The 23,892-nt window shown below is 24.5% G+C and overlaps 1 protein-coding gene across 1 annotated transcript in view; it reads right to left on the bottom strand.

The window, feature by feature from the left end:
* The window catches only part of LOC122501008, a 72,496-nt gene extending 57,223 nt beyond the window's left edge, over window positions 1–15,273 (bottom strand). Inside the window, exons 1-2 of the mRNA XM_043610211.1 lie at window positions 15,197–15,273; window positions 14,419–14,801 (exon numbers count right to left, since the gene is read on the bottom strand). Coding sequence (XP_043466146.1) covers window positions 14,419–14,485 — 67 coding nt within the window. The 5' untranslated portion in view covers window positions 14,486–14,801; window positions 15,197–15,273. The remainder of the gene's footprint in view (window positions 1–14,418; window positions 14,802–15,196) is intronic.
* Window positions 15,274–23,892: the final 8,619 nt, after the last annotated feature.

The following is a 23,892-nucleotide window of genomic DNA, read 5'->3' as shown; positions in this document are numbered from 1 at the left end:
TGACCTGCAACCTGAAAAACAGTGTTAAGGGAGAGAGAGAGAGATGGTCAGGGCAGGTGTGCCACGAGCACAATTCAAATCAGAGTATCACTCAACGTTCTGAGTAGATCGTATACGTGACCAACAAACATGTCGACCCCTATTATACATTTTTCATTTTGATGAAAGGAACTTCCGAGTTGGTGGTTTTCATGTTTGACCACGTTTTTACAAGAGTGTTCAAATTGAATTTTTTTAAAATCATTTTAATTTTTTAAAATTGCCTTTTGCCCATTAGGAATCCAAATATTAATTCTCTTCGGCTTGCTCTTTATTAGGGCTCGAACCAGTGAAAGTATCTATAAAAATACGAACTTTACGGATTAAAAATTAAAAATTACGAACCATTTACTGACAAAAATATAACCAGTCAGTCAAATAAGAGAACATTTTAAATAAATGAAATACTTTAATAACTATAAAACATGATGAAAACGACCACTCCGAGTCTTCGACTCGGAATGATCAATTTCTTCATGTTTTATAATAAATAAAGATCATCGAGTAATAAAACCATTATTATATATATATCATAAAAATATTGTTACTGTAACTTCTTCAAAATTATTTCCATCATCTCAAATCAATCATTATTTTCCACAATTTTTAACTAAAATTCTTCTTTAAATCAATTATTTTTAATAATTTTTAATAATTCTTTTTTAATAATTTTCGAAACAGTTTTTTGAGAATTTTCAAATTCATTTGTTTAGAATTCAATTTTATGAAAATTCGATTATTCGGAAATACTTCAATTAAATGTATTGCAGAAAATAAAAACTTAAAATAATTTCAAAAAAAAAAAATAAATAAATTCAATCAAACTGTTTCAAAAAAATTAATTCTGCAGAATTGTTAGTTAAAGTATTAAAAATTTAAAGATCCAAAGATTTTAATTTATAACCTTTTCAAAATTCAATTATTTCTAAAAATTCACGCTATAATGCTTTTAATATTCAATTATTATCTAAATAGTTAACAAAAATTTACTTTTTAAATAAATTTTTATTAGAAAATCCTATGAAAATTCAATTATTTAAATTAAAAATACATAATTTATGTAATAATAGATTATTTTCTTAAAATTGAATTCTCATAGAGAATTTTATCAACAAATTTCTAAATAATTTAATAATTAAAATATTTCGACGAATTTTAATAAAATTTTTGAGAATAATATTACATTTTTCGAGGATTTCGATTATATTAAATTTGTATTAAAAATAATTGAAATTCTGCAATGAGTTATATTATTTATGAAAATAATTGAATTCTTAAAAAGAATTGTATTATTTATGAAAATAAATTAATTTATAAAAAGAATAATATTATTTATGAAAATAAATGAATTCCTAAAAAGAAAATTATTATTTATGAAAATAATTGAATTATTTCGAAACAATTTCTTTAAAAAATTTGCAAATAATTTAATTCTTGTGGAATTTTGATTATTTATAAAAATAATTGAATGTTTGCGATGAATTTCATCAAATTTTTTTTTAAATAATTGAATTCTTTAGACGAATTTTAATTAAATTTTTAAGAATAATTACATTTTTTGAGAAATTTGATTAAAATTGCAATAAAAATAATTGAAATTCTACGAAGAATTCGATAATTTATGAAAATAATTGAATTTGTGAAATGAATTTTATTATTTATGAAAATAATGGAATTATTGAGAAGAAATTTATAAAAAATTTGTAAATAATTGAATTCCGATAGAAGAATTTTATTATTTATATAAAGATAATTGAAATTTTGATTAGAATTTTCAAAAATTTTTGAACATAATTGAATTTTTGGAAAGAATTTCATTACTTTTGAAAATAATTGAATTTCTGCAATTATTTGTAACTTCTCCAAATTATATCTTACAATTTACTAACTTTTCGTACTTTTTCAAACAAATTACGGACGCTTTCTAAAAAAAGTGACTTTTACGGACTTCAAGCAATTTTACGGACCTAGTTCGAGCCCTGACATTATTCAACTCAAGTACATTTTTTTATGAATTTTGTTAAAGATGTTTTTTCTTTCTGTTGCTATTGTGTTTAAAAAAATGGAATATATTTCTTTTCTAAATTAGTCATTGGGGAAAATTAATAATTAGCCCTTTGTGTCTTTTTCAATTTTGTGGTCTATATTTGTCTTTCGTGCATCTTTTTTTCCTCTCGTCTGAGTCATTTCGTTTCTTTCATCGCTTGGGAAAATCCCTATTGAGCAAAAAAAAAGCTTCTCTCTCCGCATGGTTTACTCTATTCATAGACTACGTTGATTTTGCTGTAGATTCCTTTTTTGCTGGTACTTAAGTTATTTATGCCGGGTACCACTTTACTCCGAGTGATTGTAAACAAGAAAATTGCTCATAAATAGTTTGAAAAAAAAATTCTCGCCGAGATTTTTACTCTTCTTCATGAGGGCGACTTTGATCTTCAACTTCTTTAACGCTTGCGTGAAAAAAATAAATTTCACAGTTGATTTTTTCCGAGTTTAAACTATTATTTCCTTCTTGATTTTTCATTACCATTACTACAATTATTTCTTTTTGTGATAATTTCTTTGTAGTTATCGTTTTTTCATTATTAAAAGTATTATTATCATCACTTGATGACTTGAATTTTCAGGATCTATTGTCACTATCATTATAGATGGAAACATCTGCTCGTATTTGTCTTGATCTATTTTGAACATTATTCTATAATATACGGGCGCGAAATTGGCTCTCTCGCATGCCGCGAAAACGAGGAAGACTCCTCTTTGGCCATCGCGTGTGCTTAATTACAGGACCAGAAACATTCGCCGTGAGCATGCGAAGTTATTGCGACCGTGATTACAGAGAAAGAGAGAGAGAGAGAGACATGGCATACTTGAACGGTCGGAGAACCATTTCGAATGTTTAAAATCGGAGCACGGGTTTGGCTTGGACGAGGTTTTAAATTTTAAACAGCAGCCTTCTGCCAAAGGATTACATTCTTTCGTAGCAGCAAAATCATTTCAGGAATACCTGATTGGAAATTAAAACTGACCAGGAATGCGCAAGGGAACCTAATTGCCATAATATTATACAGAACTCGCTTTTTCCTTTTGCACAATGTAAAAAAGGAAATTTCAACTTTGAAATATCAAATATTGATGCTTAAAAGTTACTCGAAATTATTCGTATAAATAAATATTTTCAGACCTCGTACTTTAGAATTAATTTTAAAAAAGCAGTTTTCAAATTAAAAAAAGCAATAAAAAAGTAACAAAAAAAAAACTCGTTTTAGACACTTCACAAAACTGACAAAAATTCCATTCTATATTTTATTTTCCTGACTTTTTCCTAATTTTCATCAAAAATATTTACTTCTTTCTTATTCTGATAATAAAGTAAATTCTTGCAACGAATTTTATTATTCACACAAGAATTAAAATAATTTAATTCTTGCGAAGAATTCTATGCAAATTCTAATTATAAATAATTGAATTCCTAAGAAATTTTTATTATTCATGAAAAGAATTGCGAATTTTTACAAAGATTTATACAAAATTTTTTTTAAATAATTGAATTCTGTTTGGAAATTTTATGAAAATAGTAGATATTGAAAATCATTGAATTGCGAAAAGTTTTTAAAAATAATTAAATTTTACAAAGAATTCAATTAAAATTTTTGACAATAATTAAATTCTTGCAAACGATTTTATTAGAATTTTTTAAAATAATTGAATTGACAAAATGAAATTCATTACTTTTAAAAATAATTGAATTCTTGTGATGAATATTGTTATTTATAAAAATAATTGAATTTTGCAAAAAATTTTATTAAAATGCCTCAAAATAATTGAATTTTCGGGAACAAATTTGTATTATTTATCGAAATAATTGAATTCTTGGGAAGAATTTTATTAAAATATAAAAGAATAATTGAATTCTTTCAAAAAAATTTAATTAAAATTGTATTTAAAATAATTGATTTCTTTCAAACAATTTTATTAAAATATTTGAAAATGATTGAATTCCTGTAAAAAATGCTAACATTTTTTGTAAATAATTAAATTCTTCCAAAGAATTAAAAAAAAACATTTTTTTAAATAATTGATTTTCTCGAGGAATTGAAATTAAATTTTTAAGAATAAATACATTTTTTGATCAATTCTCGTAAAATTGTATTAAAAATAATTGAAATCCTGCAATGAATTTGATTATTTATAAAAATAATTGAATAGTTGCTAACAATTTTATTAAAATTTTCAAAAATAATTGAATTCCTGAGAAAAATTTTATTATTTAAGAAAATAATTCAATTGTTGTGAAAAATTTTATTGAAATGTTTAAAAAGAATTGAATTTCTGTGAAAAATTTTGTTATTTTTGAAAATAATAGAATTTTTTATAAAAATTTTATAAACATTGTTTTAAATAACAAATAATTAATTTTTTTTTTGAAATATAATAAATATTACCTACAAAAATTTTATTTTAAATAATTGAATTCTTGTGGAAAATTTTATTTGTGAAAATAATTGAATTTTTCGATTAATTAATTTAAAATAGTAATAAAAATAATTGAAATTCTTCGATATTTTTGAAAATAATTGAATTCTTGTTTAGAATTTTATCAAAAATTTTTTTTTTAATTTAAATTTTCATGAAAAAATTTTATTATTTATGAAAATAATTGAATTTTGGATGAATTTTACCAAATTTTTTTTTAAATAATTGAATTCTTTTGCGAAGTTTTGTGAAAATAGTAGATATCGAAAATAATTGAATAGTAGCTTTTAGTGGTTGAAATCTAAAAAAAAGTAGTAAATAGTAGGTTTCAATAGATGAGTGCGAAGCCTGTATTTTACTCAATTTTTAATTTTACTTTTCTTTTTTCTTATTGAAAACGAAGTCGACTTTGTCAATAATTTAAACTTTGAATATTTTTTCGAACAGAATTCTTTGAAAAAAAAGCACGGAGTGATAAAATTAAACATTTTGTTACAAGTTTCTAGAGGATAAAAGGGATGAGTTCATCTTTATCTCAGGTTATATTTAGATCTCAATTGAATTGAGTATCTTTTACATCCAAAAAAGAAAGACCCCCCAGAAAACATCCTTCAGACTTAAGAGCTGCGAGTCTTAATAAAAGATCCCTCTTGTCGCTCTCTTCAAGTACAAGATCACACACATAGTGACTATATGTTTCACCAATCTCGAAAATTTCTATTTTTATTCCATTATAACTATTTCTTTTTCCTTGTAGGCAAAACTGGAAAATTTCAATTTCTATAGAAAAATAATCTTGGAAAAAAAAATGTTAACGATTTACTTGATATAATATGCAGTGACTAGTATGCAAATAAGAAGTATGCGACAATAAAGATTGAATTTTAAAATTTTTATAACTCCATTAATGGAACCGTGCTATATCTCAAAAGGATTACGATCGTGAATTTATTATTTTACCGGAAATGAATCATATTCAATTCCGCAATAATTTTCCCACTATACACTATTGTTCTATAGTTCCCTCTGTTCTCTGAGCCGGTGTATGAATCGTTTCTCCATCGTCGCGAGAATCTCGTTGACACCGATTACTTATCAGGGCAACGATTGATTTATGGTTTAAGGTACAACCGTCTATCTCTATCTCCCTCTTTCTCTTTCCCTCTCTCGATACTATGGCAATTACTGACACGTCACTTACGTATTCACAGGCCAATTAACGTGCCGGCAAACCGACAAGCATTTGCGCGACCCAAACTCGACATATCACTCGAAATTATACTTGAAAAACTAGAACGTATAACACATGCGGAGGTAAAATAACATATTTCCCACGAAAGAAAATTGTTAATTCGTTCAACCTGCTCGTTGTCAATTGCATCTGTCTTATCTTATCATACACATGAAAATTTATTCCCCTGAGAATTCTACCCGAGAAAAAAATGTTTATTTTTCTAACGAAAAATATAGCTAACATTGTTAATAATTATTTTATTCAATTTAAGTAGCAAACAGAAATTCTTTCGACGGAATTTTATTAAAGTCCAAATAGAATATAGCGAATCGTAAAAAAGTAGTAAATAGTAGGTTTTAGTATATGAGTGCGAAGCCTGAATATATACACAAACAATAAAGTACAATACCGTGGAAAATAGAAATAAATTGAAAATACTCGAAAAACCTGTTACAATAATCGAATATCTACTCTCTTATAGAAAAGGAAACTCTTCTTGGATACTAGTTTTGTATCTAAAGTTCGTAAACATAGTATAAGAGGCAATCTGAAGATTCGCTGCGTATACATTCATTACAAGAGCTCCTAATGCCAACGGCAATGGTAGTTTTCTTCGCTCGATCCGGATAATATAGCCATGTGAAATAGGCTTGTTGCAATTGCTCAGAGGCTCTCTTGGTGTAATATTACGCCGGAAGACCACACTCCTATATATATACGTGCTATACAGAATCGTACAGAATCGCACATGTAATTTTATCGGATTGTGAGTACATCTTTATGAGCATTTTACTAATTCGCGAACAGTGAACTCATGTTGAGAATAAGCTTTTTAATCTATTTAGTTTCCCTCATTCACAATTCAAGTACCATTTTATACTTCAAGTGTATATCCTGACCGAGAAACTGATATTTCGGTCTTCATAAACCTGCGGTATTGACTTTTATAGCCGGAATTCAATTTCATTTGCGATTTCTCAAGTGCCTTCTTCCTTTCTTTCAAATCGATATTCAACGAAAATTTATACTATTTAAACGAATCTTCTTCCTTTATAATAGAATTTCTAGCTGATCGAATTTCCCTTCAACAGATTTCATAAACATTTATTAGAAATAAAAAAGAAAATATTTATATTTTCCAGAAAAATTTAATTTTGTTTTTCCCTGATTTCCAGGCAAAATTTTGACTTTTTCTCTAAAGAATTTTCTGATTCGCACTCTAAAAATGATTAGATACTCAAAAATATTTTTTATTACATTTATTTACATTTGTAAATAAATTTCTTTAATTGTAAAATTATTAGAAAATATTAATAACTTTTAATAAATAAGGTTAAACGAAAAAAAATATTAAATATACATTCATACAAAATTACTCAATATGGTTCATCGAAACTAAATTCAAAACATGAAGAAATCGATCACTCCGAGTCGAAGAATCGGAATGATCGATTTCTTCATGTTTTATAATAATTTTAATTATCATAAAATTTTTAAAAAACAATTTAATTATTTTAAAAAATCCTAATAAAATCTTTCGCAAGAAATCAATTATTTTTACAAGTAGTAAAGTTTCTCAAAAGAATTCAATTATTATAAAAAAATGTAATAAAATTCGTTGCAAGAATTCAATTATTTTAATAAATAATAAATCGATTATTCGGAAATTCATTTTTAAATCAATTTTTATTAGAAAATTCTACGAAAATTCAATTATTGAAATTCAAAAATAAATATATAATTGAATAGTTGAACGTTTCTTAAAATTCAATTCCAGTACAGAATTTTATTAACAAATTTTTAAATAATTGAATTTTTTCGACGAATTTTAATAAAATTTTCACGAATTTATTAAATTTTTTTTCGAGGAATTCAATTAAAAATTGTATTGAAAATAATTGAAATTCTGCAACAAATTTAATTATTCATGAGAATAATTGAATCTCTGTAAAAAAAATTTGGTTTCTTTGAAAATAATTTAATTATTGTGAAGAGATTTATAAAAAATTCGTAAATAGCTGAATTCCTGTGAAATTTTTATTATTTAAAAAATTATTTAATGTTTCCTAAGAATTTTATCAAAATTTCTTTTCAATAATTGAATTCTTTTGAAAAAATTTATTAAAATTTCAATTTGAAACCTTTACAAAATTCAATTATTTCTAAAAATTCACACTACAATACTTTCGACGAATTTTAATAAAATTTTTAAGAATTGCGATGAGTTTTATTATTTATGAAAATAATTGAATTCCTAAAAAGAATTTTATTATTTATGAAAATAATTGAATTATTGCGAAGAAATTTATAAAAAAATTTGTAAATACTAATTAAATTTGTGTGAAATTTTTATTTTTTATGAAAATAATTAAATGTTTGTGTAGAATTTTATAAACATTTTTTTTTAATAATTCAATTCTTTTGGAACATTTTATTAAAAAATATATTGAAAATCGTTGAATTGAGGAAAATATTAGAAAATAATTGAAATTTACACAAGAATTTTAATAAAATTGTATTGAAAAAAATTGAAATCCCGCGGTAAGAATGTTATGAAAATAATTGAATTCCTGCGACAAACTTAATTATTAATGAAAATAATTGAATTCTTGAAAAGAATGTTATCTACAATTTTGAAAATAATTCAATTCTTTCGAGAAATTTTATTAAAATTGTATTGAAAATAATTGAATTCGTGGGAAGAATTTTTATTAAAATATATAAATTCTTGCGACGAATTTAATTATAAAAATAATTAAAAACTTTCAAAGAATTTTAATAAAATTTTTGAAAATAATTTAATTACTTACAGAAATTTTATTCGAAATTTATTGAAAATAATTGAAATTCTAAGATGAGTTTTATTATTTATGAGAATATCTGAATTCCTAAAAAGAAATTTATTATTTATAAAAATAATTAAATGTTTGCGTAGAATTTTATTAAAACTTTTTTTAAATAATTGAATTCTTTTGGAAAATTTTATTAAAATAGTTGATATTAAAAATCATTAAATTGAGGAAAATTATTGAAAATAATTGAAATTTTGCCAAGAATTTTATTGAATTTTTGGAAAATAATTGAATTTCGGAGAAGAATTTTATTATTTATACAGATAATTGAAGTTTTGACGAGAATTTTAAACCATTTTTGAACATAATTGAATTTCTGCGAAGAATTTTATTACTTTTGAAGAAAGTTAAATTGTGTTTTAGAATTTTATGGAAATTTTTGTCAGAATTAAAAAAATTGAAGGTTCCCTGACTTTTTCCTGATTTTCCTGACCAACTCTACTTTCCCTGAATTTCCTGACCTGTTACAATTCTGTATTAATAGAACAAAAATTTATTTATCAACAATTTTATTTTAAAAGAAGAATAAATTTCCATTGTGAAACATTTTCTCTCTAAATAGATGAAACTCGGGGAAATTTAATAATCGGTTGATAATTATAATATAATTCTTCATGTTCGTGGAAAAAAAAGAATATAATAATGCAACAAATGCCGCGATATTTTTTCGTAATGGACTTCTTGGGAATTTTAATTTGCAGGAGAAAAACGGGAGATGGTATAAGATTGTTAACGTGGAGGGTAAAGAAGAATGAAAAGGGTCTGTTTATTCGCAAACAGGTTTACAAGAAGAGAGCTATTTATGAAAGAAGAACCTCCGCAAAGGTTATTAGGTGTACGCGCGCACGCCTGCTGCTGCGTTTCAAGTTTCTTTCGGCTTATTGTCACAGTCAGAATAATACTGTCAACGAGGTGACAGAAGCAGATTTTCTCTATGCTAAACATCTTCATATAAGAAAACTTGTCTCGCATACACCTTTTAAAAAAAAAAAACTTGAAAAATTTCCAAATAGAAAACCAAATAATCGAATTGATCCAATAACTCGAGAGAAGAATTTAATACATAACGATAACACGAATGAAAAGAAAAGAAAATAAAAAATACTTCAAAATAAGAAAACTTTCGAAAAAAAATATTTTCGATCAGAAAAAAAAGAACTATTAAGGATTAAACATCGCAGATTACAAGATCTCTATACGTTTGCAATACTCTGACTCTGAAAAGATTTCTACCTGAATTTAAACGAAGATTTGAAGATTTAAGTTTGAAACTTTTTAGTGCATAGTAAAAGATAGAAACACCATAACAACAGTGAAACGAATTTTTTGACTATCTTAATAAGGTGCGGACAATCTTGACAAATATTTGCTAGACATAAATTCCTCTATGGTTCTTTTTTGGATTAAATAATCAAAACGATCAATCGTATCAGCAGCGTTATCCAGAACGGCTTAAAAAACACCTTGTCGAAAGATATATATGTATTTTTTTCCCCTGAAACTCTTAAAAGAGAATTAATAGAATACACATAGCTAAGCGAAGAAACTTGAAAATCTTAATGTGATTTCTCTGTCTTTGAAAATAAATGGACGTTGAGGCCTTGTTTTCAAAAATTTGAACACACTTTTTTATCGTTTCTCAAAAGATAAGAGAATATAAGCTGATCACAGGTCTATAGAAATAGAATTTATATCCTATATTATAAATTAACATTTCTGCTGATTTGCTCAAAAAAAAAAATATGAGAGAATTAAAATTGTAATAAATTATTACAAATAAAAAATCGTCGAATGATAAATTATTGAATCTACATTGAAAGAAAAAATAAAAATGCGAAATAAAAAACTATACCTTTTGGAGTATAATAAAGTTTTAAAAAACAAACTCTATGATTTTATGCATACATTAAATTTTTATTTGTCGTCGAACGATGAATCTTGTCGATTCGATGATATTATATTGAATCGGTGCGAAATTCCTGAGAAAAATTTCACAGTTCTACCCACGATATATTCTTTGACCATTAGTATCATCGTGAAAGCGGGCGTTGGCGTAAAACATTTTTTCGTTGCTATCCAAGATTTACGACTGGATCATTGCAACGATAGTGAAAGAAGTAAGTGCGTGTGATGACTTTTCATTGCAAAGAGAATTGGGAATCTCCCTCCCCCCCAAGTTCTGAAGAAGATTAACGCAATGTCAAAATTAATGATTTTTTCAAAATCTAATCAATCATATCAAGGTTGCGATAAAAATTGAATTTTGTTTTTCTCTGACTTTTCCCTGATTGCCAGTCAATATTTTGACTTTTTCCCTAAACCTTAAAGAATAATATTTTGATTCACTCTAAAAATTATTAGACACTCATAAAACTGTTCTATTACATTTATTAACAAATTTATTCAAAAGTAAAATTATTCAAAAAATCGAAAATTTCAATAAATTCTTTTTTAAATAAATATTGAATCATTATTATTATTGATAGGGATTAAGATTTTCAAAAAATTTCAAATTCAATCCTTTATAAAATTCGATAAATTATAAGAATATTTATTATAAAAGACTCGGAGTGATCAATTTCTTCTTGTTTTACAATAATTTAAATTTCCATAAAATTTTTCAAAAAAAAATTAAATTATTTACAAAAATTTTAATAAAATCCTTCGCAAGAATTCAATTATTTTTACAAGTAATAGAATTTTTCAAATGAATTCAATTATTTAAAAAAGAAATAATAAAATTTGTTGCAAGAATTCAATTATTTTAATAAATAATAAAATTTTTCATAGGATTTAAATTATTATTAATAAAATTTTAAGTAAATTCGTTAAAAAATGTAATTAATATCAAAAAATTTTGCAAGAATTCAATTACATTTCACAAATAATGAAATTCTTCACTGAAATTTAAATATTTTCAAAATCTACTATTTTATTAAAATTTCTGAAAAGAATTCAATTATTTAAAAAAAATGTAATAAAATTCGTTTCAAGAATTCAATTATTTTAAAAAATAATACAATTTTTTACAGGATTTCAATTATTTAAAAAAAAAAATTAATAAAATTTGTTGCAAGAATTCAATTATTTTCATAAGTAATAATATTCTTCACAAGATTTCAATTATTAAAAAAAAATGTAATAAAAATTCATTGTAAGAATTCAATTATTCTCCTAAAAAATAAAATTCTTCACAGTATTTCAATTATTTTTAACACAATTTTAAATAATTTTCTCGAAAAATGTAATTATTTTTATAAATTTTTTGCAAAAATTCAATTATTCTCCTAAATAATAAAATTCTTCGGAGTATTTCAATTATTTTCAATACAATTTTAAGTAAATTCTTCGAAAAATGTAATTATTTTCAAAAATGTTATTAAAATTCTTCGAAAGAACTCTATTAGCAATCATTTTTAATACTTTTTGCAAAAATTCCTTGAGAACTTTATTATTTATTAAAATAATTGAATTCCTAAAAAGAATTTTATTATTTATGATAATAATTGAATTCTTGGAAAAAATTCTATTAAAATTTGAAAATAACTGAATTGAAAATCATTGAATTGAGAAAAATTTTTGAAAATAATTGAAATTTTGAATTCCCTGGACCTGTCGCAACTTTTGAATATGCAAGAATTTGTTTTATTAAACAATTTTTGAAGAATTTTTGTGAAAAAAATTCTCGTTTAATTTTAAATATATTTTAACGAAATCGCCTAAAGGGGGATATAATTGAATGAGAAAATTTCAATTTATGTACATGAATGTATGCGAGGAACTTGAAAGGTAGGAGGTCGGAAAAATAGTTTAATAGATATAAGAACGAGAGTGCTGCAGCTGCGAGCGAAGAATTCTCTAAATTAAATTAAACGTGAGAGATTTCAAATTACAGTTCAGTAATATTTCAGAAAAAAATTAAAACATTTTAATGGTGCTTGAAATATTTGCAAGTTTTGAATTTTATAATTTTTAATATTGAAACCGGGATTCTTCTCTAGAAATAATTTAAAATCTAATCGTACGAATTAAGGAGTTTTAATTTACTAATGAGGATTTAGTGACTGTTCACGATTACTTAATTGCTTTTGAAAATAATGAATTGCTTTGGAAATAATCGAAAATTATAAAACGAATTTATTAATCTTAAAGAGGCCACACATTTCTATTGGATCTTGTCCGACATCCGGTCACACGACTCTATGATTAGATGAAGCGCATTTTGGACGAGTGTATATAATTAGACGTAACACTTTCCAAATTAACTGGTTGAAAAAAATTGTCTTCGTGTATAAAAATACATATGGGAAACGTATAAACTCAGAAAGTAGATATACTAACACCAGGAAGGAATTTTAATTCGATTCTTCCAAAAACCGAAAAGAAGATTTTTCAACAATTTGACCTAATTAAGATTTTTCGCCAGTAGTTCACCTCTTAAGAGAATTTCAACTCATAAATATATATATTTCTCGAAAAAAAGAAACAAATCATCTTTTTGGATTCTCTTCTCCGAATTGCGCGCACAGTTTTACGCGATATGAATTTAAAAGTAAGTCTCCAACTATTTGGACTTTTTAAAATCTTTCCTCGACTCTCCTTCATTGGAAAACTCTGAAATCATGATGAATTATGTAAAAAAATATCTCGATTTCAAGCGAAAGAATTTTTAACTTCAGAAAATTTGTTCCATATTTCTCTGCGGCAAAATTTACTAACTTTAATAATTTATCTTGTTAGCTAAAAGTTTAAAATTATAAACAAGTTGGAAAATTCTACGCAATCTTCGTGATCGAATGATAAGAAATCTAATCAATGAATAAAACTATTTTTACTAAAAAAATGGAAATTATCGAAAATATCTTAATGATAAAAACAAAAACAAATTGTGGACAATAGAAACGTAAGGGACTAACGAAAACAAACAAAAATTGGTTTCAGACAAACCAATATGCGACTACAAGTGCGAGATTTGATAAATGGATAAAAGTTCCATTAACTGAGATTACATCTTGACAAGATAAAAGACGACTTTTAACAACATTTCAAGTTTTCAACAATAATAAATCCGCAAGTAAATTGTATACCGAGAACAGAAATTCTAGTATTCGTGTCTGTGTTATTCTATAAATAAAAATTGTTTGATCAATGTATTACTGATTTTCAACTTCTTAAAAGTTTTGCCAAAATAACAGTAAAATATTTCAAGAATTCGCTAATTGCTTCTCCAGTTTCTTAATATTGTATATTATACTTTCCGAAGAGTACTTTTAGCACTTTGATATACAAAATATTGTTAACTATTCGAAATATTTAATTATCAGTGAATTAAATTAAAATAGCTACAATAATAATAATAATAATAATAATAATAATAATAATAATAATAATAATATTATAGCTATAATAATAATCATAATTATCAGTGGAATTAAAAATAAATTCACTTGTTTGTCATAATAAATATAGTTTGATAATGAAGAAAAAAAAGTGTTTAAATATTCTTAATTATCTCTGTCACGTCATATTTTTTACAATAAACAAGAAATTGACACTTCTCAGTCACAAATAGTGTCAATGTCAGTGAATTATAAAAAATAATACATAATCACAAAGATTGCATCATTAACTCTGTGTGACTGAAAGGGTTTATTAAAAAACAATCTAAAACAAAGATTCGTGATCTTCAATTATTTCAAGTGGTTAGATTTTTAAAAAAACAAAAATTACTCAAAACAAAAGAAATTATGATTATTGTAAGAATTGCTTTTACAATAATCATAATGAGAAGAAATAATAAAAAGAAAAATGACTCACTTTTTGCGAAGACCACGCCGGATAATGAAATGAGTAGAAAAATCTCCATTATCATCTTTGAATCCATTGCACTTCACTTTGCGGAGAAAAAACACGGAATATTTGCCTTATTTATCAAATTGATGACTTGAATGTAGTATTTGTTGTTGATTGTTGACACGACATCAGTCTATTGACACCATCCTCTCCGAAGGAGAAAAAAACACGTGTGAATTGACTTTCTTGGTAGTGAAGAATGACTCCTGTTTTGAATTAAGTGCCTCGTCTTCAGAAAGGCGTGACTTGTCGTGAAACAGAGCGTGCAGCACTTTCCATGGGCTTTATTCAAACGAAATGCGTTTTATAACATCCAAGTTATAAATTTATAACTTACAACATCACCCCTGTAAACACAAAAAATGTTTCACCGCCTCTATAACCACGTGACTGACGAGAATATGTAAATAATCCTTTATTGATATCAAAAATGTATCAAATATTTTTGAAGGTTAAGTACTATTTTGAGGTTATGAAATTTTTTTAACGTTTAAAACTAAAATTGCAAATTAAATAACGTCTTTTGGAATTTTAGAAACTTGAATTTCGATTGGTTGTAATTGGTGGTAAAACTGCGCAAGTCAAAAGAATTTAAATGTCTTTTTTTTCTCGTCAAAATGAAGATAAAATCCTTTTTGCGCAATTTTTCGTTTGCCACTAATGCCAACTGGTTTTTGTTTGTTTATCAAAACAAATTCAAAAATTAATAACACGATAAGATAAAAGACTGTTCTCTACATACGACTCGTGCGTTGCAACAGACCGAAAGCAAATGCCAAAGAAACTGAGCTCCCACTACATCCCTGCCATGTGCGTGCCTCTCTCCCCACTCTTTAATTTCTCCCTCTCGGCGCGTGTGCGGCCGACACGTCAATTATGTTTGAAAAGATTAAGGAAAAAAAATCCCTTCTTAAGTGGTTTAACGCACTTTACATTTACACTAAAAAAAAATTATTTTTCATTACTTCTTTAAACAACTTCTTCATCGACTTCCGAAAAATTACATTCTTTTTTTGGATCAACCGATAAAAGCTGCATCCGGAATCCTTGTCAATAAATTCGACACCTCTTTGGGATGTAACTTCCGCTTGTTTTACAGCTGTCCATTTATGACACTAAATTGCAGTAAATTGTGAAAGAGTATTTTCATTCAAAAATTTTGGCATTCAATTTGAAAAAATTAACTTTAAATGGAAAAAAAAATTCACTTTTTTTAAAACTGGAAAAATTTGAAGAGCTATTGACTCCTTGGAATTTCCTTTAAAATATTCTCACGACTCTATAAATCTAGATACCTTATCTCAAATCTCTACAAACACGTAACATTTCTTCAAAATCCACTTAGTTAATTTCCAAAAGGTAAACCCTAGGAAAAATCTTCTTATCTTTCTAAATCACTCTCGAAACTTCCGGACTGACAGGCAAAATCGTTTCAAGTTTTTCGACAAAAAAATTCTTTAAACATCATTCTTTCTTTTAGAAGGAAAAAAAATGTTTGCTCAGAACTTAAAACCAAATCAAGACAAAAAATTTCAACTCAACTTCAATTGTAATAAAAAATCTAGTTAATTAAATAATTTTTCTGGTAATTTTTCTTTTTAAATAAAATGCAAAAATTAACGAATCAGTAGCAAACAATAAAAAAAACAATTCTAAAAAAACTTAAATTCTTTCAACGAATTTAATTAAAATTGTATACTTATGGAAAATAATTAAATTCTTCTAAAGAATTTTAGTTTATTAAAATTTTTGACAAGAATTAAATTCTTTTAATGAATTTTCTAAAAGTTTATAAAAATATGTAATTCAATTTCTTAGGAATACAATTAAAATATATAAATTAATTATATAAATTATAAAAAATAAATTATATAAATTTATTAAAAATAAAAAAATATTAATTAATTATAAAATTAATTAATTAATTAATTAATTAATTATATAAATATTAATTAATTATAAATTTATTTATTATATAAATTATATAAATTAATTTATTTTTAATATTGGAATTCCTGAGGAAAAATCTTTAGTATTTTTGAAAAAAATTGAATTTTTAATTAAAAATTTTGAAAATGTTTGAATTCTTTCAAAGAATTTAATTACAATTGTATTGAAAGCAATTGAATTCATATAAACAAATTTTATTAAAATTATTAAAAATAATTGATTTCTTTTGGAAAATTTTGTCCAAATTTTTCTAAATAATTGAATTTATAGCAGATAATTTGATAAAATAGTAGATATTGAAAATAATTGAATTCCTGCGAAGAATTCAAATATTTGTGAAAATAATTGAATTCCTGCGAAAAATTAAAATATTTGTAAAAATAATTGAATTTCTGCGAAAAATTCAAATATTTGTGAAAATAATTGAATTCTTGGGAGAAATTTTATTAAAATTTTTGAAAATCAACAAATTATTTCGAGAAATTTTATTAAAATTGTACTGAAAATAATTGAATTTTTCTAAAAAAATGGTATCTAAATTTTTTAGAAGAATTGAATTCCTCTGAATCATTTCATCTGTAAGTTTCATTATTTATAAGAATAATTGAATTCTTACCAAGAATTTTATTAAAATTTTTAAAAATAATTGAATTCCTGAGAAGAATTTTATAATTTATGAAAAGAATTGAATTTTCTCGAAGAATTGTAATTCTTCTGTTTTGAAAATAATTGCATTTATAGAAAGAGTTTTGTATTATTTATGAAGAAAATTGAATTTTCAACTAGAATTTTATTGAAATTCTTTTAAATAATTGAAATTCTTTGAAGAATTTTATTATTTATTAAAATAATTGAATTCTTACCAAGAAATTTATTAAAATTTTTAAAAATAATTGAATTCCTGAGAAGTATTCTATTATTTATGAAAAGAATTGAATTTTCTCGAAGAATTGTATAAAACTGTTTTGAAAATAATTGAATTTATAGAAAGAGTTTTGTATTATTTATGAAGAAAATTGAATTTTCAACTAGAATTTTATTGAAATTCTTTTAAAGAATTGAAATTCTTTGAAGAATTTTATTATTTATTAAAATAATTGAATTCCTGAGACGAATTTTATTATTTATGAAAATAATTGAATTTTATTAGAAAGAGTTTTGTATTATTTATAAAGATAATTTAATTTTCCATTAGAATTTTATTGAAATTCTTTTAAATAATTGAAATTCTGTGAAGAATTATATTAATTTATTAAAATTAAATGAATTCTTGGGAAAAATTTTATTAAAATTCTTGAAAGTAAACAAATTTTTTTTGAACAGTTTGATTAAAATTGTACTGAAAATGATTGATTTTTTCAAAGTAAATTGTATCAAAATTTTTTAGAAGAATTTAATTCTTTCAAAGGATTTTATTCCAATTTTTTAAAAATAATTCAATTCCATTAAGAAATTTTATTGAAATTGTATATTGAAAATAATTAAATTTTTGCGAAGAGTTCTATTATTGAATTGTTTCAAAGAAGTTTATTAATATTTATAAAAATTAATATAATAATTTAATTAATTAGTTAGTAAAAGAATTTTTCTAAATTTTGAATCTAAAATCATTCAAAAATTGAAGTTGATTTTTGAAAATAAAAAAATTTGAAATTTGCATAATAATAATAAATTAAATAGCTCATAAAATTTGCTATATAAAAGAATATTATCCTTAATAATTTTGTCATGTCATCCCCTTGTTTTTATTACTAAAAATAATAGTTACCCTATATTATAAGGGTGACTATACATTAAATGCAATTTCCCACGACAAAATATCTTTGATTATTATCCCGAAGGTAATAATATTGTTTGTACAATAAACAGTATATTATCAGAATATCATTGTTACAAATAGAGATTAAGTTCGCATGAGAAATGTCTTGATATTGTTTAAAACTTCTGAGCAGACAGATAATTTTCGAAACACATTAAATGATAATGAACTCACATAGTAAGCGCATAACAGAAAATAATAATCATAGCTTACCGATTCAAATAATAAAGATTTTCTTCCATTTCAATGGAATTATAAGTGAAGAGAAGAAAAGATCTCTATGTATATTGGCCGTCTTCCAAAATTCCAACTTTTCAGAATTACAGAAGAACTTTTCTCATTTCATTCTCAATCAATCTTAATTATGCAAGAACCCTCGTTGATCACAGATGACATCATTTTTTTTATCTTATCACTTTTGTTTTCATGTTGACTGGAGTTCATGTTGAATTGACAGAATTGCTAAATCTGAAAATAGTGAAAACTTTAATAACAGGAAATCGACAAATAAACAAAGATTTTTTAAACTCTAACAAATTTGCATTTTAAGATCAAAATTTAATAAAATTAATAAAATTAATAAAATTCACTAATAAAACTTCTAAAATTAAGCAACAAAAATGAGATAAAAAATAACTAGTAATGACGAATATAAAATTTTAAATAGTAAACAATTTCATTATTTATTTATTACCAAGCAGACGTTAGATTTTAAATAAAACTGGTAAAAACGAGTTGAAATTATTTTAAAAGAATTTTTTTACAATTCGCTTTGGAAGAATAAAAAAGGATTTTTTTCCCCCTCAAAAATTCTTCCTATAGACGATTGTAAGATTAGAAGGGATTCCTTTTGAGTTGTGTTAGAATTTGTGAAAAACGGAAAATATGTACCTGGCAAAATGGAGTAAGTAGTAAAACCTGAAGTTCCAAAGATATGAATGGAATTCATGAATGAACCGGCACATGCGTAGTATTGCTAAAGGCATTCCTTCACTCTACAAAACAGAAAGTACAGTGCTACAGTGAATAAATCTTAAAAAGTATCATCTTTGAAAATCTGAAAGGTGGTCCTCTACCGCTTTCAATGGCACCCAAAATTCCAATGGTCAACTGTCTAGTACCCAAAAATATTTCTTCAATAATTGAAGCTCAAACTTCCCGCAGTTTTACATTATATTTTACAATACACAGATTTCCTTATATCGCTTTTTTTAAAAAAAGAAAATGACCCTCAGATTTATTTTCTACTTCCTCCAATATTCTCAAGTATACGAAAGTTTCTTTATCTCATTTTAAATAACCATTGAATAAGTTGAGAATTTTAGCTTGTCAAAAGAAAAATTAAATTTAAAGAAATACCCCCTCAGAAATACTTAAAATTATAAAATATAAACAAATATATAAATAGAATATTTTAAATAAATACATATTTAAATTAAGTATGCAATTAAATAAACAATCGTATTCTTGTGAAATTGTAAATATACAATTTGTCATAGGAGAAAAAAAATTTGCAGAAAAAAAACCAATTTAAAAAGAAATTGCCAGACGGAATATTTACAGACTTAATAATGAATGACTCATGAAGCAGTGTGTGTTATAGCGTGTTGAATGAAAAAAAAAGAAGTGAAGCAATTCTGCGACAGGTTATAACTTGTAGGATCTTGAAACGGAAATTCAACAGAATAGTTACACGCCTTTTGAGAATAGGCAGCTGACGGTAAGGGAAGATGACAATCGACAATGGGTCTAAAATTGTACTCTTAAAGCCCCCCCAAAAAGCCCATTGAGAAATATTTTTCTCGTTTGAATAACATCAAACAAATTTTCAGTCAATTCAGTAAAAAAAGGATCACATGAATTTCATTCAATTTAACAAAATGTATACTCTAATTCTCAAATATTTACAAAACCGTTATATCTATTTAATTTCTACACAACTTATGAATTTTGATTAATAATTTCTATTTAATAACTTATGAATTTCTATTTTATTTCTTTGCATTTTTATTTTTTATAAATTTTTTTTATAATTCTTTTTAAGTTCTTTTTTCAAATTTCCTTTTAATTTATTATTTATAACTCTTTTTTAAAGTTTTATTTAAAAAAAATTATATTTATCATTTCTTTATTTTTCGTTTTGTTTACTTTTTAGAAAATTTCAATGGAAAGTTAAATTCTATTTGGAAAGATGGGTATAATCATAATTAGAGCACAATGTGACATCTGCGGAAGAAATAATAATGACAAATATTTCAAAATGCACCTGCCTGTCATTATTGTTTCCGTATTCGCTTTCTTTTATCTTTTCCTTTTTCTCCATTAGGCTATTTTTTGTCGATTGTCGATGTATTCTTTTCTGAGACATTCTTAAGATTATTTAAATATATATTGATATTAAAATGTTAAATATTCCGAATTGGCATTATTTTTAAGTACATAATCATAATTATTTTACACTAAAAACAACAACAAGGTTGTCACAAGAATTTGATTTTGCTTTTCCTTAACTTTTTTATGAATACTTCAGAATGTATAAATAATTTGTGTAAATAGTAAAATTTTTCGCAGAAATTCAACTATTTTCAAAACAATTGCAATAAAATTTCACGAAAGGATTCAATTATTTTTGAAAAATTTTTCGAAAGAATTCAATTCTTGTCAAAAGTTATCATAAAATTCTTTGTAAATTTAAATTATTTTTTGCAGAAATTTAATTATTTTAAATACAATTTTAATGAAATTTGACGAAAGAATTCAATTATTTTAGGAACTTTAGTGAAATCATTTACAAAAATTCAATTATTTCCATAAATAATACAATTCTTCACAGGAATTTAATTATTTTCAATTAAATTTAAATAAAATTCCTCTAAATAATTCAATTATTTTAAGAAGATTTTTAAAATTCGTCGAAAGAATTTAATTATTTTCAAAAACGTTGATACAATTCTTTATAAGAATTCAATTACATATTTCCAAATTTTTTGATAAATACTTCGCAAGAATTCAATTATTTTCAATACATTATTTTTAAAATTCTAAACATTTAAAAAGAAAAATTATGAAAAAATTCAGGAGACAAAGAAGCAAACAAAAACGATAAGCGTTTGAAATACAATGAAAGAATTGCTACTGTATCTTCTCTAAAATCATTTTCATGATTTCAATTCATTTTTAGAAATTTAAACTAAAATTCTTTTAAAAATTAATTATTTTTAATAATTTTTCCACGAAAATTATTTTCAAGATGTCAATTCAATTGTTTTCTAGAATTTTCAATTAAAATTCTTCTCTAAATTCAATTTATTATTCAAAGAAAACAAAAAGTTTAGCAAAAATAATTCTGTAAATCACTTATTTTCAATTCAATTTTACAAAAATTCGATTATTCAAAAATTTTTCAGTTAAATAAATATATTTTTATATAATTTAACTAATTATCAAAGGTTGATTGAGGCTAAAATAAAAAATTTTTTTTTTGAATAATTCTAAAACTTTAACATTTTTTTAGTACTTTTTTAAAAAATTCCTCAATTTTTCCCTGATCTGTGACAACCCTGAACAAGATAATCTACTTGTTTTCAAGTGGAAAATTTGGTACCTTTTATATATCGAAGAAATTTCGAAGCAACAAAACCGGACGAAGCAGGTACCCCACAAATGATTTGCGATTAAAAACAACCATCCTTCAATGTTAGACAATGTCCTTGTTATCTTCAAGATCTGAAAGTCTTCTTTTCTTTCTCCATTATCTCTCGCTCTTGTACAGGACCAATAACACAAGTTGGAAACAAAACCTGTAATTAAATGTAAATTTTGTATAATAAAATCAAAGAAGAATTTTATTATATGCACAAGTATCACAATTAACAAAAGTAATAAATATAAAATGAAAACCTTACCTCTAGCGGTTTTTTTTCACGTTTGAAAATAATACCTAAAAATAAAATTTTTTGTTACTAAATTTATAAAAAAAAATAAAACGGTTATTAAATCTACTTTTGAAACTAAATACTAACTGGCGTTCAATTTCAAACTATATAAATGTGGTCATCTTAGATCCGTCGATGAAGGCGGACACGCAGCTTCTCCATCTGCTCATCCCCTTGATATTGCACACAGATTGAAAGAATCTCAAAAGCTCTTTCTGAATCAACAAAAAACCCCCATATTTCATACATTGAAAGAGTTCAATCAATTTTCCCGAACCATCAAAATTCTACAACAGAATAACAAAAAAAAGGGATACATTTCTTTTCATATCAATCATCAGAAAATATCAATATCGTATAGAAAAAATATCAAATATCGACAAATTATAAAAACATTACACATTACCTTTTTCGGGGAAAATATTACTTTAGAATTTCTCTTCTTTCCATTAACACCTTTATCGAAATTATCAACTTTAAAAATAAAAATAAGTTAATAGTCAACTTTAAATAGTTAATATTTTTAATGGATATTATTAATAATATATTATTTAAATAATTTTTATACTTTTGTAATAAAATAGAGAGTAATATTAAGTAGACTATAATTATCTATAATAATCGAGAGATTCTTTATAGAGTTATATAAAAGAAAATATATTGAATTTGACGCGGATTTTTCGAATAAGATTTAAACTATTGACTTTCCTTCTCTTTCTTTCTCTCTCACTTTTAAAAGCTATATAGTTTTCGCCGACATCGCATAAATTTATCCTGTTTGGCGCCCTCTAGGGCCCATTAAGTCCAAAGAATTGAAATAATCAGATTGAACGAGTTTGGGCCCAATTATGCGCGTGCCTAAACTGGATATGTGGCGGGCACTCCCCACCTGGTTCTGCTTCTGCCACTAAGGACTACGTTCCAATCCACTCTCTTTTATCTGCTTCCCTTCTTCCTTTGGCTCTTTTTACTTCTTCTTCTTCTTCTTCTTTTTCTTCATACCAAAACTTTCGTCTCTCATAGGGAAAATTCAAGAGTCGATTCACTTGAAGTAAATTTAAGGGAAAAAAAATACTGAAACTCAAATATTGATTATTTGATTTTTTTGAAAGTTATAATTAAAAAATAATTCTAATTTTTGAGAATGGAGGAAAGTTTTTTTTTAATCTGCTGCAAATTCCTGAATGACTAACGAGATTTAGAAATCTAGAGGTTCGTTTTTTTCTGCCGACCATGAATACTATGAAGTGATGACATCTAAGAGGCAAATTAATCAAGACTACTGTAATTGGGATACCAGACTATTTAGGATTATATTTTAGTTATCCTTAACATTTTTGAAAATTCACACGCCTGTTAAATAGATCAAAACTTTGTTTCGTTTGTCATTCACATGGTAATTCGGTTTCTGAATTCATATTTTCTCCTCTAACAATATCAGTCTTCACGCTCGTTAATTAATTAAAGAAAGTATCAAAAAATAACTTTAAAAAAATGAGAAAAGCATTGTGAAAGTAGTTTTCGAAAAATTAAATCATACGACTAAAAAAACTATAGTTTTAGTTGATTTAATGTACAAAAATTAGTTTTATAAGAATATTTTTAAATAATTGTTGAAAGAGAACAGAATTTTCATAATTGAAAAATTTCCACATAATTGAAAATTTGTAAAATTTTTTGGAAATTGAATTTCTTTAAAGAATTTTTCGAAAATATTGAAAAAAATATATAGTT

This window comes from Leptopilina heterotoma, unplaced genomic scaffold, assembly GCF_015476425.1.
Source record: "Leptopilina heterotoma isolate Lh14 unplaced genomic scaffold, ASM1547642v1 Lhet_197, whole genome shotgun sequence".
NCBI lineage: Eukaryota > Metazoa > Arthropoda > Insecta > Hymenoptera > Figitidae > Leptopilina > Leptopilina heterotoma.
The sequence above is the reverse complement of the archived record's forward strand: the minus strand, read 5'-3'. Positions and strand labels throughout refer to the sequence as shown.